At 43.9% G+C, this 21104-nt stretch overlaps 1 protein-coding gene across 1 annotated transcript in view; it reads left to right on the top strand.

Moving 5' to 3' along the window:
• Positions 1 to 10281: 10281 nt before the first annotated feature.
• LOC311116016 (protein kinase C epsilon type-like) overlaps positions 10282 to 21104 on the top strand; it is a gene marked incomplete at both ends in the record, with an annotated part of 66841 nt that continues 56018 nt past the window's right edge. Inside the window, one exon of the mRNA XM_084191144.1 lies at positions 10282 to 10345. Coding sequence (XP_084047270.1) covers positions 10282 to 10345 — 64 coding nt within the window. The remainder of the gene's footprint in view (positions 10346 to 21104) is intronic.

Raw genomic sequence — 21104 nt, 5'->3', positions numbered from 1 at the left:
CATTAACTGGAGAGAGAGAGACGAGAGAGAGAGGGAGAAGTGACATTAACTGGTGAGAGAGAGTGAGAGAGAGGGAGAGGTGACATAACTGGAGAGAGAGAGAAGAGAGAGAGAGAGGGAGAGGTTACATTAACTGGAGAGAGAGAGAGAAAAGAGACAGAGCGAAAGAGAGCGGGAGAGTGACATTAACTGGAGAGAGAGAGAAGAGAGAGAGAGGGAGATGTGACATTAACTGGAGAGAAAAAGAAGAGAGAGGGAGAGGTGATATTAACTGGAGAGAGAAAGAAGAGAGGAAGAGGTGACATTAACTGGAGAGAGAGAGAGAGAGAGAGGAGAGGTGACATTAACTGGAGAGAAAAAGAAGAGAGAGGGGAGAGGTGACATTAACTGAGAGAGAGAGATGAGAGGGAGAGTTACATTAATGGAGAGAGATATCAGATAGTGATAGGGAGAGTTACATTAACTGTAGAGAGAGAAGAGAGAGGGGGAGAGGTGACATTAACTGGAGTGAGAGAGAGAGAGAGAGTGAGAGAGAGAGAGAGAGAGAGAGAGAGAGAGAGAGAGAGAGAGAGAGAGAGAGAGAGAGAGAGAGAGGTGACATTAACTGGAAAGAGAGAGAAAAGAGAGAGAGGAGAGATGACCTCAACTGTAGAGAGAGAGTGGGAGAGGAGACATTAACTGGAGAGGAAGAGAGAGAGAGAGAAGGAGATGTGACATTAACTGGAGAGGAAAAGAAGAGAGAGAGAGGGAGAGGTGACATTAACTGGAGAGAGAGAGCAAATAGAGAGGGAAAGTGACATTAACTGGTGAGAGAGTGAATAGAGAGAGAGTGAGAGAGGTGACATTAACTGGAGAAAGATAAAGGGAGAGGTGACATTAACTGTATAGAGAGAAAGGGAGAGGGAGAGATTACATTAGATGGAGAGAGAGAGAGAGAGAGTGAAGAAGGAGAGGTGATATTAACTGGAGAGAGAGTGGGAGAGGTGACATGAGAGAGAGAGAGAGAGAGAGAGAGAGAGAGAGAGAGAGAGAGAGAGAGAGAGAGAGAGAGAGAGAGAGAGAGAGAGAGAGAGAGAGAGAGAGAGAGAGAGAGAGAGAGAGAGAGAGAGAGAGGGGGTGTTGATATTAGTTAGCAGGGGCCTTTACTTCAATATTATTGTGTTTTTATGTATTTCTGATACCTTTTAAGACTTTTTCAGGTAGATGTTTTCTAAGACCCCTTTTCCATCTGTTTGTCCAGCAATCAAAGCCTTTGCTTATTCAACATTTTTAGGATGAAACATTTTTGAAAAATAAATGCATGCCTCAATAAAAAATAAAAAATGTTAGTCTTAGCTTGACATGCTGCTATGAACTTCACATGTTGGTGATCATGGATCCTTTTATATGGAAATGTGTGTGTGTGTGTGTGTGTGTGTGTGTGTGTGTGACATTAAGTGAGTGAATGAGTGAGTGAGTGAGTGAGTGAGTGAGTGAGTGAGTGAGTGAGTGAGTGAGTGAGTGAGTGAGTGAGTGAGTGAGTGAGTGAGTGAGTGAGTGAGTGAGTGAGTGAGTGAGTGAGTGAGTGAGTGAGTGATTGAAGGAACACTGTATGGGGATGAATGTGCCTTGTGTTTAGAGTACAGCACTCAAAGCAGTCATGCATACGGAATACAGAAGTGTCTCATCTCTCTCGGTATGTCTGCCTGTCTGTTGTTATGTTTCTATGGTTGTACTATTTAGGCCTACAGGATATCCTCTACTACTTCAATTACAATAATTGTTTTTGAAGTATTCTGATTACACTTACAAGTACACTCAGAAAATCTATCTAGAACCTAAAATGGTTCTTCGGCTGTCCCCATAGGAGAACCCTTTAAAGAACCCTTTTTGGTTCCAGGTAGAACCCTTTCCACAGAGGGTTCTACATGGAACCCAAAATAGTTCTACCTGGAACCAAAAAGGGTTCTCCGATTGGAACAGCTGAATAACCTTTTTGGATAAATTTTTCTAAGAGTGTAGGAATATATAGAAAAAGGTATTTTTCTATTTATTTAAAAAGTTGAGTAAGAAAATTGTATTTCCCCCACCCTGGCTACATGTAATGTCACCACATGACGAGGAGCATGTGACTCTGGCAGTGTTGCTGCACCTAAAGGAGTTAATACAGGATGAGTAATTGAAGATATTTAAAGGTATCTGAGTGGATTGGTCACAGTTTGAGGATGAGAAGCGGTATCTTCTGCCTCACTCTGTTGTACCTAGCTACAGTCTCTCTGTATAGGGAACAGATGATATATATCCTTCTCCATATAGTGTAGGTTTTCTATATGTATTCTGTCTATCTAAAGATGTAATATACTGCAACTAAAACACAAAATATTCAGTGTGAAAATAGATAATGTAGTGTTCTTGTCTAAGTCACTCTATAGTTGCTGAAGCACTGTTGTTCTGGTTGTATACAGTTCCAGTCCACACAGACGCCCACACAGACACAGACATGATAATAATATAATATGTACACAACACATATCCTTATCTATTTGTCTTTCTCTCTGGAGCGCACACACACACACATACACTGTTTTGTTTTGCTATCCTTGTGGGGACCAAATAATTGATTCCCATCCAAAATTCCTGTTTTCTCTAACTCCTAAACCTAAATCTAACCCTAACCCTAACCCTAACCTTAACCTTAACATTAACCTTAACCTTAACCTTGACCTTGACCTTGACCTTGACCTTGACCTTGACCTTGACCTTGACCTTAACCTAACCATAACCCTAATCCTAACCCTACAACTATACCTAAACCCTAACCTTAATTCTAACCCTAACCCTAATTGTAACCCTAACCCTAAACCTAACCCCTAAGCCTAAAATAGCATTTTTCCTCGTGAGGACCAGCAAAATGTCCCCACTTGTCAGAATTGTCCTTGTTTTACTATTCTTGTGAGGACTTCTGGTAAAGGAAAACACACACAGACACTCTCAGTCTTTCCTTCTTTAGCTGGTGTCTATATTTAGTGAGACTGAGCACACCCTGTAGGCTGCTGATGAATGGAGGCCTGTGCCCTCACAGGAAAGGAGCCGGGGGTGGGGGGCATTGCGGGTCGCATGGCGGGATAACAAACATGTATCCACTCCACCACGGCTCTGTCTCTACTCCGTCCGGACAACAACATCACCGTAGACGGTTCTCCCTGCACACGGCTGACTTACTGTTCTTCTTCTTCTATTTCTCCTGTATTTTTCTTCTACTATACGATATTTCAGGGTTTCCCAAACTCGGTCCTGGGGCCCCCCTGGGTGCACGTTTAGATTTTTGCCCTAGCACTACACAGCTGATTCAAATAATCAAAGCTTGATGATGAGTTGGGTATTTGAATCAGATGTGTAGTGCTACGGCAATAAACTAAACGTTCACCCAGGGGGGCCCCAGGACCGAGTTTGGGAAACCCTGCTTTATTTTATATTATACAACGGGTGATTCTAATCCTGAATGCTGATTGGTTAAAACCAAATTCCAGCCAGTGTCTATTCCACAAGTTACCACCAGCTAAGTCGATGACGTTAAAATGTCTATTTACTCTGTTCCATCTGACTGCGCAAATCTCATCAGCCCAGCCAGGCAATTTATAAACTTGATCTCCACTATAAAAAGCATCTAGACATTATCTCAAATTTCCTTTAGACTAACATTTAGTTTTCAACGGCGGAGATTTGTATAAACTTTGTTGTCTGTCTCTCCAACATTTTTAACATTGTTTCAATATTCAAATTCGATCTCCAGCTGTCCCATAGCAATGAAAGTGTCGGGAGTCGGGACGAGACAGACAGGCAGGCAGCGTTTCTCAGCCAGTCTAAATCACAAATCAGCTGGCATCATTTTTATGGCTATATACAAAGAAATTTAAATTGAAAAAAGGTCAAACGAAACAAAGTGCAGCTAGTTTGCAGTCTTTCTAGCTTCAGTCTGAAGTGATTATGTTAACTGTGTTGTTGGCTAGCTCCTCTGAACAACAGTGTCCCGACAAGAGAGCACATTTTCTATGCCAGGAGAAATCGCGACTCATTAGCTCATTGTTATGGATGTGTCCAAATAAATGTCACTACAAAACAGCAAATGCAAATGCTGCTACTCTTGTTATTCTGGCTGCACTGTTTGATGTGACTGTAAGTTAGCCGTAGTTGGCAATGGAACATTTAGAACGAACGACTGGGTCACGTCCATAGATACAGAACGGGGCGGCAGGTAGCTTAGTGGGTAAGAGCGTTGTGCCAGTAACCGAAAGGTCGCTGGTTCTAATCCCCGAGCCGACTAGGTGAAAAATCTGTCGATGTGCCCTTAAGCAAGGCACTTAACCCTAATTGCTCCTGTAAGTCGCTCTGGGTAAGAGCGTCTGCTAAATGACGTAAATGTAAATGTAAATGTAAAAGACTTAACGACTGGGTCGTGTCTCTGGCAACCGAACCGATAGAACAAAAGACCAGCCGGCTTGGGTAACAACCCTAGATTTGTGTTGGTGCTGTTTCTATATATTGTAGTTCTATATATTGTATTTTATATATATTGTATTTCTACATATTGTATTTTTTATATATTGTATTTCTATATATTGCATTTTGTAAATATTGTATTTCTATATATTCCATTTTGTATATATTGTTGGTAAATATATTATTGTGGCCTCAACTGGAGAGGAATGTAGTGTCTAACCTACCAGTGGAAGACTATTGTTCCAACAAGAGGCCTACAACTATCCCTCCACCCTCTCTCTGTCCTTACTACCCTACCCACTCTCTCACTCTACTACTACCCCTCCACCTTCTCTCTGTATCTACTACCCCTCCACCCTCTCTCTGTCTCTACTACCCCTCCACCCTCTCTCTGTCTCTACTACCCCTCCACCCTCTCTCTGTCTCTACTACCCCTCCACCTTCTCTCTGTCTCTACTACCCCTCCACCCTCTCTCTGTCTCTACTACCCCTCCACCCTCTCTCTGTCTCTACTACCCCTCCACCCTCTCTCTGTCTCTGCTACCCCTCCACCCTCTCTCTGTCTCTACTACCCCTCCACCTTCTCTCTGTCTCCACTACCCCTCCAGCCTCTCTCTGTCTCTACTACCCTTCCACACTAGGTCTGTCTCCACTACCCCTCCAGCCTCTCTCTGTCTCTACTACCCCTCCACCCTCTCTCTGTCTCTACTACCCCTCCACCCTCTCTCTGTCTCTACTACCCCTCCACCCTCTCTCTGTCTCTACTACCCCTCCAGCCTCTCTCTGTCTCTACTACCCTTCCACCCTAGGTCTGTCTCCACTACCCCTCCACACTCTCTCTGTCTCTACTACCCCTCCACCCTCTCTCTGTCTCTACTACCCCTCCACCCTCTCTCTGTCTCTACTACCCCTCCACCCTCTCTCTGTCTCTACTACCCCTCCACCTTCTCTCTGTCTCCACTACCCCTCCAGCCTCTCTCTGTCTCTACTACCCTTCCACACTAGGTCTGTCTCCACTACCCCTCCAGCCTCTCTCTGTCTCTACTACCCCTCCACCCTCTCTCTGTCTCTACTACCCCTCCACCCTCTCTCTGTGTCTATTACCCCTCGACCCTCTCTCTGCATCTACTACCCCTCCACCCTCTCTTTATCTCTACTAAACCACCCTCTCTCTGTATCTACTCCCCCTCCACCTTCTCTCTGTCTCCACTACCCCTCCAGCCTCTCTCTGTCTCTACTACCCTTCCACACTAGGTCTGTCTCCACTACCCCTCCAGCCTCTCTCTGTCTCTACTACCCCTCCACCCTCTCTCTGTCTCTACTACCCCTCCACCCTCTCTCTGTCTCTACTACCCCTCCACCCTCTCTCTGTCTCTACTACCCCTCCAGCCTCTCTCTGTCTCTACTACCCTTCCACCCTAGGTCTGTCTCCACTACCCCTCCACACTCTCTCTGTCTCTGCTATCTCTCCACTCTCACTCTGTCTATAATACCCCTCCACCCTCTCTCTGTGTCTATTACCCCTCGACCCTCTCTCTGCATCTACTACCCCTCCACCCTCTCTTTATCTCTACTAAACCACCCTCTCTCTGTATCTACTCCCCCTCCACCATCTCTCTGTCTCTACTACCGCTCCACCCTCTCTCTGTCTCACTAACCCTCCACCCTCCCACTGTCTCTACTACTCCTCCACACTCTCTCTGTCTCTGCAACCCCTCCACCCTCACTCTGTCTCTCTTCCTCTGTCTCACTAACCCTCCACCCTCTCTCTGTCTCTACTACCCCTCCACCCTCTCTCTGTCTCTACTCCCCCTCCACATTCTCTCTGTCTCTACTACCCCTCCACCCTCTCTCTGTCTCTACTACCCCTCCACCCTCTCTCTGTCTCTGCTAAACCTCCACCATCTCTCTGTCTCTACTACCCCTCCACCCTCTCTCTGTCTCCACTACCCCTCCACCCTCTCTCTGTCTCTACTACCCCTCCACCCTCTCTCTGTCTCCACTACCCCTCCACCATCTCTCTGTCTCTACTACCCCTCCACCCTCTCTCTGTCTCACTAACCCTCCACCCTCTCACTGTCTCTACTACCCCTCCACCATCTCTCTGTCTCTACTACCCCTCCACCCTCTCTCTGTCTCTACTAAACCACCCTCTTTCTGTATCTACTACCCCTCCACCCTCTCTCTGTCTCTACTAAACCACCCTCTCTCTGTATCTACTACCCCTCCACCTTCTCTCTGTCTCTACTACCCCTCCACCCTCTCTCTGTCTCTACTACCCCTCCACCATCTCTCTGTCTCTACTACCCCTCCACCCTCTCTCTGTCTCACTAACCCTCCACCCTCTCACTGTCTCTACTACCCCTCTCACCATCTCTCTGTCTCTACTACCCCTCCACCCCTCTCTCTGTCTCCACTACCCCTCCACCCTCTCTCTGTCTCCACTACCCCTCCACCCTCTCACTGTCTCTACTACCCCTCCACCATCTCTCTGTCTCTACTACCCCTCCACCCTCTCTCTGTCTCCACTACCCCTCCACCCTCTCTCTGTCTCCACTACCCCTCCACCCTCTCTCTGTCTCACTAACCCTCCACCCTCTCACTGTCTCTACTACTCCTCCACACTCTCTCTGTCTCACTAACCCTCCACCCTCTCACTGTCTCTACTACCCCTCCACCATCTCTCTGTCTCTACTACCCCTCCACCCTCTCTCTGTCTCTACTACCCCTCCACCCTCTCTCTGTCTCTACTACCCCTCCACCCTCTCTCTGTCTCTACTACCCCTCCACCCTCTCTCTGTCTCTACTACCCCTCCACAGGGACGGCTTGTTCAATAGGGCGATATGGGCGACGCACTGCCAAACGGGAAAAGGAAGGGATTTTTTTTCTAATCAATTATATCACGGCAACAGCAGTTATCAGTGTTCACGTCTGATCTGCCAGCCACTAAATGTCAAATCAGGCTAAAGTCGTGCTTCAAATGGCCCCGCCCGTTTTTGGGGCGATTTCAGTCAAGTTGAAAATCGCCCAGAAGTCTCTCATAGCCTGTCATGTAAAATCTATTTTTTTCACATTTCAAAGCTTTCAATACATTCTCTATGGGTGTCTGTGGGCTTGCACTTACGCGCTTTCGTCATACGTGACGTAACGTTGAACGTAACTAAGACAATGGCGGCTACCAGCGTCTCTGTTGCGACCTGCAGTGCGGCGTTATTTTATGTTTTTAATTTGTAGACTTAGTTTACAAACATTCTGCCAACCATGGATTTCCAGTGGTTGGTTTTGGACTGATCTTGTTGATCGTGTACATACCCGCTACGAACGGACTAAATAATGAAAACGCTGCTGGCAGCTGAATCCCAATACAGCTGGGAGACTTGGCTGGATGAGTCCCGGACAGAGAAGTGGAGCCGGCCACCTTCACCCTGGTCAGAGCGGACCGCGATCCTGGTAAGAGAGCGACTCTGTACCCCGACATTGAACTGCTTTCTGTGTCATTGCGACCTTACTATCAATTCAATTCAATTTAAGGGCTTTATTGGCATGGGAAACGTGTGTTAACATTGCCAAAGCAAGGGAAGTAGATAGTAAACAAAAGTGAAATAAACAATAAATATTAACAGTAAACATTACACTCAGAAGTTTCAAAAGAATAAAGACATTTCAAATGTCATATTATGTATATATACAGTGTTGTTACAATGTGCAAATAGTTAAAGTACAAATGGGAAAATAAATAAACATAAATATGGGTTGTATTTACAATGGTGTTTGTTCTTCACTGGTTGCCCTTTTCTTGTGGCAACAGGTCACAAATCTTGCAGCTGTGATGGCACACTGTGGTTTTTCACCCAGTAGATAAGGGAGTTTATCAAAATTGGGTTTGTTTTCAAATTCTTTGTGGATCGCTGTAATCTGAGGGAAATATGTGTCTCTAATATGGTCATACATTTGGCAGGAGGTTAGGAAGTGCAGCTCAGTTTCCACCTCATTTTGTGGGCAGTGTGCACATAGCCTGTCTTCTCTTGAGAGCCAGGTCTGCCTACGGCGGCCTTTCTCAATAGCAAGGCTATGGTCACTGAGTCTGTACATAGTCAAAGCTTTCCTTAAGTTTGGGTCAGTCACAGTGGTCAGGTATTCTGCCACTGTGTACTCTCTGTTTAGGGCCAAATAGCATTCTAGTTTGCTCTGTTTTTTTGTTTGTTCTTTCCAATGTGTCAAGTAATTCTCTTTTTGTTTTCTCATGATTTGGTTGGGTCTAATTGTGTTGTTGTTGTTGTTGTTGTTGTTGTCCTGGGGCTGTGTGGGGTCTGTTTGTGTTTGTGAACAGAGGCCCAGGACAAGCTTACTTAGGGGACTCTTCTCCAAGTTCATCTCTCTGTAGGTGATGGCTTTGTTATGGAAGGTTTGGGAATCGCTTCCTTTTAAGTGGTTACTATCTGCCCCGTGAGTTCCCCCAATTGTTTGTTACCGTTGTGTACTGTTGATAATCACAAGTTTACTGGAGAACTGAGACCAAGTAGAGACTTTGGACAGGGTGGATATGGTATAATAAAGGCAGTTTATTCAGAGGTAAAGATATCTGGAATCGCGTGCACGGACTCGTGCACGTGTGTAGGTCACCTAAATCATCAGAAAAATTGCCCCTCCTGAGAATTTTTTCAGGAGCCGCCACTGCCCCTCCACCCTCTCTCTGTCTCTACTACCCCTCCACCCTCTCTCTGTCTCTACTACCCCTCCACCTTCTCTCTGTCTCTCCTACCCCTCCACCCTCTCTCTGTCTTTACTACCCTTTCACCCTCTCTCTATCTCTACGTGTGTGTGTGAGTGTGTACCTTGTTATTTGTGTGTGTGTGTGTGTGTGTGTGTGTGTGTCTGTGTGTGTGTGTGTGCTGTGCAGAGGGGGATTATGGACTGGCCGTGGGCGGCTGCTGCCGGTAGAAACTCTCTGAGCCCCAGCCGCTGCAATCCCACTCTTTCTTATGTGCTGAGCTAACAAACACAAACACACACAATCTGCCTATGCCCAGTAGAACCCCCAGGGAGCTCAGGCTTGGCAATCGATGGGTGAACGGATATATATGGTCCATGTGCCCACGAAGCTGTAACTCAGGTCTCTCCTGGTCTTATACTGCAGTATTCAGCAACCTGATAACATGGTATTACTACACACACACACACACACACACACACACACACACACACACACACACACACACACACACACACACACACACACACACACAGACATAGACACGTACACACACACACACACAGAGACACACACACGTCTGCAGAACAGTGTTTATAAGCCAGGCCGCTGCATTTCCATCCCATTTCCTCATCTGGTCCTGTTTTGATAAAGCAGCCATTAAGTTTTCAATAGCTCCTGAGAGCCATACTGAATATTGGCCATTACTGCAGCAGCCTCCCTCTCCTCTGCTGCTCAAATCAATACTGTAGTGTACAGTATGTGTGTGTGTCTGTCAGTGGAGGCTGGTGAGAGGAGATATAGGAGGACGGGCTCATTGTAATGGCTTGAATGGAATTAATGGAACGGAGTCAAACATGTAGTTTCCATGTGATTGATACTGTTCCATTAATTCCATTCCAGCCATTACAATGAGTCCGTCCTCCTATATCTCCTCCCACCAGCCTTCTCTGGTTTGTGTGTGTGTGTGAGGGGGGGGGGTATTTTCTACTGACATTGATATGGTTTCATGCTGCCATACCATACTATAACATGTTTTTACTCCAGTATGAAAGCTGACAGTTTGTTCTGTTTTGTTGTTCTCTTCCAGATTGACTTGGAGCCTGAGGGGAGGGTGTACGTCATCATGGACTTGTCTGGATCATCTAGTGAAGGTAAGGCCAGATGTGAGCTGTGAGCTGTTATAGTAACAGAGATGACTGAGTCTGCATTACACTGAGGCACAGCTCTCTCTCTCTCTCTCTCTCTCTCTCTCTCTCTCTCTCTCTCTCTCTCTCTCTCTCTCTCTCTCTCTCTCTCTCTCAATTTAAGGGCTTTATTGGCATGGGAAACGTATGTTAACATTGCCAAAGCAAGTGAAGTAGATAGTAAACAAAAGTGAAATAAACAATAAATATTTACAGTAAACATTACACTCAGAAGTTCCAAAAGAATAAAGACATTTCAAATGTCATATTATGTATATATACAGTGTTGTAACAATGTGCAAATAGTTAAAGTACAAATGGGAAAATAAATAATCATAAATATGGGTTGTATTTAACATTGGTGTTTGTTCTTCACTGGTTGCCCTTTTCTTGTGGCAACAGGTCACACATCTTGCTGCTGTGATGGCACACTGAGGTATTTCACACATTATACAACGGGTGGGTCTAATCCTGAATGCTGATTGGTTAAAACCGCATTCCAGCCGGTGTCTATTCCACATGTTACCACCAGCTAAATCTATGACGTTAAAATGCCTATTTACTCTGTTCCATCTGACTGCGCAATCCACTGTCTCATCAGCACAGCCAGACAATTTATAAACTTGATCTCCACTATAAAAAGCATCAAACTTTATCTCACATTTCTTTTAGACTAACATTTAGTTTTCAACAGTGGAGATTTGTATAAACCTTGCTGTCTGTCTCCGACATTTGCAACATAGTATTGAATGTGTCAGGACGAGACAGACAGGCAGGCAGCAGTTCACAGCCAGTCGAAATCATGAATCAGCTGGCATCATTTTTATGGATATATACAAAAAAAATGTCAATTGAAGTACAAAAGGGAAAATAAACATAGAGGGGTTGGGTCTGTCCAAGGGGGTGAGTATGTCCAAAGGGGTGGGTGTGTCCAGTCAGAAGGCTACATCACACTCACATATATATTATATATTATACATATTACTGCCTCCTTTCTTCTCTACTCTTTCTTTATCTCTCTCATTCTCTCTCTCCTTAATTGATAATCATTGTTACATCAGGAAATTGACAATTATTATTTCCTTTGACTGTTAGTAGCATGAGTGACTCATTTGAAAGTAGGAATAAAAAGCTGTCAACATGGCCACTATTGGTCTGACTCTGTCAACATGGCCACCATTGATCTGACTCTGTCAACATGGCAACCATTGGTATGTCTCTGTCAACATGGCAACCATTGGCCTCCTCTGTCAACATAGCAACCATTGGTCTGCATCTGTCAACATGGCAACCAATGGTCTGTTCTCTGTCAACATGGCAACCATTGGTCTGTCTCTGTCAACATGGCAACCATTGGTATGTCTCTGTCAACATGGCAACCATTGGTCTGCCTCTGTCAACATGGCAACCAATGGTCTGTTCTCTGTCAACATGGCAACCATTGGTCTGTCTCTGTCAACATGGCAACCATTGGTCTTTCTCTGGCAACATGACAACCATTGGTCTGTCTCTGTCAACATGGCAACCATTGGTCTTTCTCTGGCAACATGACAACCATTGGTCTGTCTCTGAGTGAAGAACAAAAGAGGAGAGAGAGGGAAAAGGAGAGAGAGATGGAGAGAGAGAGAGAGAGAGAGAGAGGAGAGAGAGCGAGAGAGAGAGAGAGAGAGAGAGAGAGAGAGAGAGAGAGAGAGAGAGAGAGAGAGAGAGAGAGAGAGAGAGAGAGAGAGAGAGAGAGAGAGAGAGAGAGAGAGAGAGGTGTAGAAAGAGAATGTAGAGAGAGAGAAAGGATAGGAGAGAGAGAAAGGATAGGGAGAGAGAGAAAGGATAGGGAGAGAGAGAAAGGATAGGGAGAGAGAGAGGTGAAGTAGAGGTAGAGGGAGAGAGAGAGAAAGAAGGGAGTGTGAGCAGCTTGTTTTGTACTAAAGGAGCTGGCAGGCATCTGTGACGAGACTCACTGGCTGCCTGCCTCCCGTCAGTACTGGTCTACATCAGCAGGCCCTTAAACACACGTACACATACATACACACACACACATGCAGGGAGAAAGCACAAATGAGTCACAGGCAGTCAGTTAGTAAGTATAGGTATGTAGAGTTTTAGAATGATAGAAAAGGAAACGGACGTATTTATACCATGTTCTGTTGTGAAAAGGATACTTTTCTCAGGTTCAGCTTTGAAAGTAACTTGCCACAGAGCCAGCCACTATTAACCCAAATCCAGTAACCACTTATCCTTTCTTCATCTGAAACACTTTCTAACCTCACTATCTTCACAGATCAGATCAGGTTTTAAATGATGAAGCCATTCTGCATGGGGTATACATTTATAATATATCATATGTGAAGCTATGACCTTACCTAGTAGATACACTATACAGTATATACAAAAGTATGTGGACACCCCTTCAAATTTGTGGATTAACTATTTCAGCCACACCGTTGCTAAAAGGTGTATAAAATCGAGCACACCGCCATGCAATCTCCATAGACAAACATTGGCAGTAAGAATTGCCTTACTGAAGAGCTCAGTGGCTTTCAACGTGGCACCGTCATAGGATGACACCTTTCCAACAAATCAGTTTGTGAAATGTCTGCCCTGCTAGATCTGCCCTGGTCAACTGTAAATGTTGTTATTGTGAAGTCGAAACATCTAGGAGTAACAACGGCTCAGCCATGAAGTGGTAGGCCACACAAGCTCACAGAACGGGACTGCCGAGTGCTGATGCGCGTAGTGCGTAAAAATCGTCTCTCCTCGGTTGCAATACTCACTACCGAGTTCCAAACTGCCTCTGGAAGCAACATCAGCACAATAACTGTTCGTCTGGAGTTTCATGAAATGGGTTTCCATGGCCGAGCAGCCGCACACAAGCCTAAGATCACCATGAGCATTGCCAAGCGTCGGCTGGAGTGGTGTAAAGCTCGCCGACATTGGACTCTGGAGCATTGGAAACGCATTCTCTGGAGTGATGAATCACGCTTCACCATCTGGCAGTCCGACAGACGACTCTGGGTTTGGCGGATGCCAGGAGAACGCTACCTGCCAAAATGCGTAGTGACAACTGTAATGTAGTCCCGTGTAGCTCAGTTGGTAGAGCATGGTGTTTGCAATGCCAGGGTTGTGGGTTCGTTTCCCACGGGGGACCAGTAATAACAATACAAATGTATGCACTCACTAACTGTAAGTCACTCTGGATAAGAGCGTCTGCTAAGTGACTAAAATGTAAAGTTTGGTGGAGGAGGAATAATTGTCTGGGGCTGTTTTTCATGGTTCGGGCTACGCCCCTTAGTTCCAGTGAAGGGAAATATTAACGCTACAGCATACAATGACATTCTAAATGATTCTGTGCTTTCCAACTTTGTGGCAACAGTTTGGGGAAGGCCCTTTCCTGTTTTATTATGACAATCCCCCCCGTGCACAAAGCAAGGTCCATACAGAAATGGCTTGTCGAGATCGATGTGGACGAACTTGACTGGCCTGCACACAGCCCTGACCTCAACCCCGAACACCTTTGGGATGAATTGGAACGCCGCCTGCGAGCCATGCCTAATCCCTGCAACAATGTTCCAACATCTAGTGGAAAGCCTTCCCAGAAGACTGGAGGCTGTTATAGCAGCAAAGGGGGGACCAACTTTGTAATGAGATGTTTGACGAGCAGGTGTCCACATATTGTTGGTCATCTAGTGTATGTGCTGGAAGGGCTCTTTGCATCGCTGGGCTACAGAACTAGAAGTGCTGCATTACAGTTCCCATCATTCAGTAGTGCATGGATTCATCCGTTGTCATAGTAGGAAAACTAATGGAGGATGGAAGTGGGCTCTTTAGTGCATTCTGGGAGAGTGAGGCAGAACATATTGCTCCCTCCAATGCACCATGAAGATGTAATCTGCTGGGTTAATTTGTTTGTTATGATCAGTCTCTCTCCATCTCTCCCTCCATCTCTCTCTCTCTCTCAGAGAAAGAGAAAGAGAGAGTTGGGACGAGTTACAGGAATACAGGAAATGCTTCTCACTTCAATAAAAGCTGTTCTATCCTACTTTACTCAATTTCTCCAATGTTCTCCCTCTTTCTCTCTCTTTCTCTCTCTCCCTGTAACCGCCTGTCTGTCCGTCCGTCTGTCCAACTGTCTGGGGTAAAGCCTGTGGATGCCAAATGACCTGCTGTCTCTAGGCATAGTGCACACTGATCTTCAAGACTGGCTCAATGGTGCTATTCTGACTGACACCAGCACATGCAGTCCTCCTCCTCACACACACACAGTGGGAGGGGTCTGGGTGACGATGAGAGGCAAGCGACTACAGATGTCTTCAACACGCGATAGGCCTAGGCGCTATTGGGCTTCATCCTGTCAAACCTAACCTCTTAACACTATGACGGTCAGGACAAAGCGCAGAAAGCATATTTATTGAGTTGTGTACAGGCCAGGGATATGTTGACAGCTCAGAGCTAAGGGTGTGTGTATATACAGTGAGGGAAAAAAGTATTTGATCCTCTGCTGATTTTGTATGTTTGCCCACTGACAAAGACATGATCAGTCTATAATTTTAATGGTAGGTTTATTTGAACAGTGAGAGACAGAATAACAACAAAAATATCCAGAAAAACGCACGTCAAAAATGTTATAAATTGATTTGCATTTTAATGAGGGAAATAAGTATTTGACCCCTCTGCAAAACATGACTTAGTACTTGGTGGCAAAACCCTTGTTGGCAATCACAGAGGTCAGACGTTTCTTGTAGTTGGCCACCAGGTTTGCACACATCTCAGGAGGGATTTTGTCCCACTCCTCTTTGTCCCACTCCTCTTCTCCAACTCATTAAGGTTTCGAGGCTGAGATTTGGCAACTCGAACCTTCAGCTCCCTCCACAGATGTTCTATGGGATAAAGGTCTGGAGACTGGCTAGGCCACTCCAGGACCTTAATGTGCTTCTTCTTGAGCCACTCCTTTGTTGCCTTGGCCGTGTGTTTTGGGTCATTGTCATGCTGGAATACCCATCCACGACCAATTTTCTCATCTGACCACAACACTTTCACCCAGTTCTCCTCTGAATCATTCAGATGTTCATTGGCAAACTTCAGACGGGCCTGTATATGTGCTTTCTTGAGCAGGGGGACCTTGCGAGCGCTGCAGGATTTCAGTCCTTCACGGCGTAGTGTGTTACCAATTGTTTTCTTGGTGACTATGGTCCCAGCTGCCTTGAGATCATTGACAAGATCCTCCCGTGTAGTTCTGGGCTGATTCCTCACCGTTCTCATGATCATTGCATCTCCACGAGGTGAGATCTTGCATGGAGCCCCAGGCCGAGGGAGATTGACAGTTCTTTTGTGTTTCTTCCATTTGCGAATAATCGCACAAGCTGTTGTCACCTTCTCACCAAGCTGCTTGGCGATGGTCTTGTAGCCCATTCCAGCCTTGTGTAGGTCTACAATCTTGTCCCTGACATCCTTGGAGAGCTCTTTGGTCTTGGCCATGGTGGAGAGTTAGGAATCTGATTGATTGATTGCTTCTGTGGACAGGTGTATTTTATACAGGTAACAAGCTGAGATTAGGAGCACTCCCTTTAAGAAAATCAGCAGGAGATCAAATACTTTTTTCCCTCACTGTATATATATATAGATAGTATATTAGAGTGTGTGTATATATATATAGATAGTATATTAGAGTGTGTGTATATATATATATATATATATATATATATATATATATATATATATATATATATATGTGTGTGAGGAATCAACCCAGAACTACATGGGAGGATCTTGTCAATGATCTCAAGGCAGCTGGGACCATAGTCACAAAGAAAACAATTGGTAACACACTACGCCGTGAAGGACTGAAATCCTGCAGTGCCCGCTAGGTCCCCCTGCTCAAGAAAGCACATATACAGGCCCATCTGAGGTTTGCCAATGAACATCTGAATGAGTCAGAGGAGAACTGGGTGAAAGTGTTGTGGTCAGATGAGACCAAAATCGAGCTCTTTGGCATCAACTCAACTCGCCATGTTTGGAGGAGGAGGAATGCTGCCTATGACCCCAAGAACACCATCCCCACCGTCAAACATGGAGGTGGAAACATTATGCTTTGGGGGTGTTTTTCTGCTAAGGGGACAGGACAACTTCACCGCATCAAAGGGACGATGGACGGGGCCATGTACCGTCAAATCTTGGGTGAGAACCTCCTTCCCTCAGCCAGGGCATTGAAAATGGGTCGTGGATGGGTATTCCAGCATGACAATGACCCAAAACACACGGCCAAGGCAACAAAGGAGTGGCTCAAGAAGAAGCACATTAAGGTCCTGGAGTGGCCTAGCCAGTCTCCAGACCTTAATCCCATAGTAAATCTGTGGAGGGAGCTGAAGGTTCGAGTTGCCAAACGTCAGCCTCGAAACCTTAATGACTTGGAGAAGATCTGCAAAGAGGAGTGGGACAAAATCCCTCCTGAGATGTGTGCAAACCTGGTGGCCAATTACAAGAAACGTCTGACCTCTGTGTTTGCCAACAAGGGTTTTGCCACCAAGTACTAAGTCATGTTTTGCAGAGGGGTCAAATACTTATTTCCCTCATTAAAATGCAAATCAATTTATAACATTTTTGACATGCGTTTTTCTGGATTTTGTTGTTGTTATTCTGTCTCTCTGTCAGATGGCGACAGTGAAATGCGGTAGGCGAAGTCACACGCAGGACACAGAGCTTACTGGAAACCGTATTTTAATCGAAAGTAACCAGTGAAAAAACAATCTCCAAACATCGGAGGAAACAAACAACCCGCACACGAACACTGCCGATGACGCAATCAATAACACACAACACACAATGCACGACAGAGGGTTAAATAGGGAATACAATACAACATAATGGGGAACAGGTGTACACAATCAGGACACAACAAGTCAAACACTGAAACATAGATCGGTGGCAGCTAGTACTCCGGGGACGACGAACGCCGAAGCCTGCCCGAGCAGGGAGGAGGAGCAGCCTCGGCTGATTCTGTGACACTCTCACTGTTCAAATAAACCTACCATTAAAATTATAGACTGATCATGTCTTTGTCAGTGGGCAAACATACAAAATCAGCAGGGGATCAAATACTTTTTTCCCTCACTGTATAAGGGTGTGTATATGTATAGACTATAATGATGATGTTCATCAGATTCAGTGACATACTGAGTAGGCCTATTCCATCTGACATACCAGTATAGTACAGTATGATAACGGTATGGTACAATGCAGTATGATAACAGTATAGTGCAGTATGATAACAGTATAGTACAGTACCGTACAGTACAGTATGATAACAGTATAGTACAGTATGATAACAGTGTAGTATAGTATAGTACAGTATGATAACAGTATAGTATAGTACAGTACAGTATGATTACAGTATAGTATAGTACAGTACAGTATGATAACAGTATAGTACAGTACAGCATGATTACAATATATTATAGTACAGTACAGTATGAGTACAGTGTAGTTAAGTACAGCACGGTATGATTACAGTATAGTATAGTGCAGTACAGTATGATAACAGTATAGTGCAGGACAGTATGATAACAGTATAATACAGTACAGTATAATAACAGTATGTCACAGTACATTGCAATAAATGTGTAGTATAGTACAATATGATAACAGTGCAGTATAGTACAGTATGATACCAGTATAGTCTAGTATGGTATGATATCAGTATAGTACAGTACAGTATGATTACAGTATAGTATAGTGTAGTATAGTATAGTATAGCACAGTACATTATGCTTACAGGATAGTATAGTACAGTATGATTACAGTATAGTATAGTACAGTACAGCACGGTATGATAACAGTATAATACAGTACTGTATGCTAACAGTATGTTACAGTACATTGCGCAATGTACTGTAACATACTGTTATCATACAGTACTGTATTATACTGTTATCATACCGTGCTGTACTATACTATACTGTAATCATACTGTACTATACTATCCTGTAATCATAATGTACTGTGATATACTATACTATACTACACTATACTATACTATACTGTAATCATACTGTACTATACTATAATGTGATCATACTGTACTGTACTATACTGCTATCATACTGTACTGTACTATACTGATATCATGCCATGTAGTATAGTGCAATATGATAACAGTGTAGTATAGTACAATATGATACCAGTAAAGTCTAGTACAGTATGATAACGGTATGGTACAGTACAGTATGATAACAGTATAGTACAGTACAGTGTGATGACCATATAGTGTAGTATAGTATGGTATGATAACAGTATAGGATAGTACAGTATGATAACGGTATGGTACAGTGCAGTATGATAACAGTATAGTGCAGTGCAGTATGATAACAGTATAGTACAGTACCGTACAGTACAGTATGATAACACTATAGTACAGTATGATAACAGTGTAGTATAGTATAGTACAGTATGATAACAGTATAGTATAGTACAGTACAGTATGATTACAGTATAGTATAGTACAGTACAGTATGATAACAATATAGTACAGTACAGCATGATTACAATATATTATAGTACAGTACAGTATGAGTACAGTGTAGTTTAGTACAGCACATTATGATTACAGTATAGTATAGTACAGTACAGTATGATATCAGTATAGTATAATACAGTACAGGATGATAACAGTATAGTGCAGTACAGTATGATAACAGTATAATACAGTACAGTATAATAACAGTATGTCACAGTACATTGTGATAACTGTGTAATGTAGTACAATATGATAACAGTGCAGTATAGTACAGTATGATACCAGTATAGTCTAGTATGGCATGATATCAGTATAGTACAGTACAGTATGATAACAGTATAGTACAGTACAGTATGATAACAGTATACCACAGTATGATTACAGCATACTATAGTATAATGACAGTATAATACAGTACAGTATGATAACAATACAGTATAGTATATGACAGTACAGTATGATAACTGTATAGTACAGTACAGTATGATCACATTATAGTATAGTACAGTATGATTACAGTATAGTATAGTGTGGTATAGTATAGTATAGTATAGTATAGTATAGTACAATATGATTACATTATAGTATAGTACACTACAGTATGATAACAGTATAATACAGTACAGTATAATAACAGTATGTCACAGTACATTGCGATAACTGTGTAGTATAGTACAGTATGATAACAGTGCAGTATAGTACAGTATGATACCAGTATAGTCTAGTATGGCATGATATCAGTATAATACAGTACAGTATGATAACAGTATAGTACAGTACAGTATGATAACAGTATACTACAGTATGATTACAGCATACTATAGTATAATGACAGTATAATACAGTACAGTATGATAACAATACAGTATAGTATATGACAGTACAGTATGATAACTGTATAGTACAGTACAGTATGATCACAGTATAGTATAGTACAGTATGATTCCAGTATAGTATAGTGTAGTATAGTATAGTACACTACAATATGATTACATTATAGTATAGTACACTACAGTATGATAACAGTATTGTATAGTACAGTACTGTATGATACCATTATAGTACAGTACGGTATGATAACAGTATAGTACAGTACAGTACAGTATGATAACAGTATAGTATAGTACAGTACATACGCCCAGCTATGTGTTGTGTTATTTCCTCCTGTTAGCTTGGAGGCTAATGGGTTGATTGTAGATGGCAGGGCCTGTTGTCCCCCTTCTCTCCTGTTAGCTTTGAGGCTAATTGATTGATTGTAGATGGCAGGGCCTGTTGTCCCCCTTCTCTCCTGTTAGCTTTGAGGCTAATGGATTGATTGTAGATGGCAGGGCCTGTTGTCCCCCTACTCCCCTGTTAGCTTGGAGGCTAATGGATTGATTGTAGCTGGCAGGGCCTGTTGTCCCCCTCCTCTCCTGTTAGCTTGGAGGCTAATGGATTGATTGTAGCTGGCAGGGCCTGTTGTCCCCCTCCTCTCCTGTTAGCTTGGAGGCTAATGGATTGATTGTAGCTGGCAGGGCCTGTTGTCCCCCTCCTCTCATGTTAGCTTGGAGGCTAATGGATTGATTGTAGCTGGCAGGGCCTGTTGTCCCCCTCCTCTCCTGTTAGCTTGGAGGCTAATGGATTGATTGTAGCTGGCAGGGCCTGTTGTCCCCCTCCTCTCCTGTTAGCTTGGAGTCTAATGGTGATTGTAGCTTGCAGGGCCTGTTGTCCCCCTCCTCCTCTGTTAGTTTGTAATGTCTCCTCCTCCTTCCAGGAAAACAGATAATTAGCCAATGAGTGCAGTCTCTGCTAGTAACCCCACCATTCCTGAATACAGTCAAAGAGCTTCTCATTCAGCTGCCCACCAAAGGCAAAACACAAACAAACCCGCTAACCTGACAGTGAAAACCAAACAGACATAGATACATTCAGCACATACATCTTTCTTGTTTGTTTATTGTCTATTTAGAGGTGAGGAGAGCCCGTTTGTTTTAGCTTGCTAAACCTACTGGGTACAGCTTTGTGTCAATAAGGGGGCCAATGATATCTTGGTCCATTACAGTACTACGGTATTTTAGAGTTTGTTTACGTTTAACATAAGCAGCAAAACTAGGCTACACAACACATTCCTAGGGGTATGGGTTTGGGGTCGATTTGGGACTGGCCGTCTGTCTTGACTTGCTGGCCTGGAGGTGAATGTTGTTGAGGAGAGGCAGGTCTACAATACTGTTATGTGTGTAG

This window comes from Coregonus lavaretus, assembly GCF_964263955.1.
Source record: "Coregonus lavaretus genome assembly, contig: HAP1_SCAFFOLD_2433, whole genome shotgun sequence".
In the NCBI taxonomy this organism is placed as follows: Eukaryota; Metazoa; Chordata; class Actinopteri; order Salmoniformes; family Salmonidae; genus Coregonus; species Coregonus lavaretus.
Note: the sequence above shows the minus strand (reverse complement) of the source record. Positions and strands in the feature narration are given on the sequence as shown.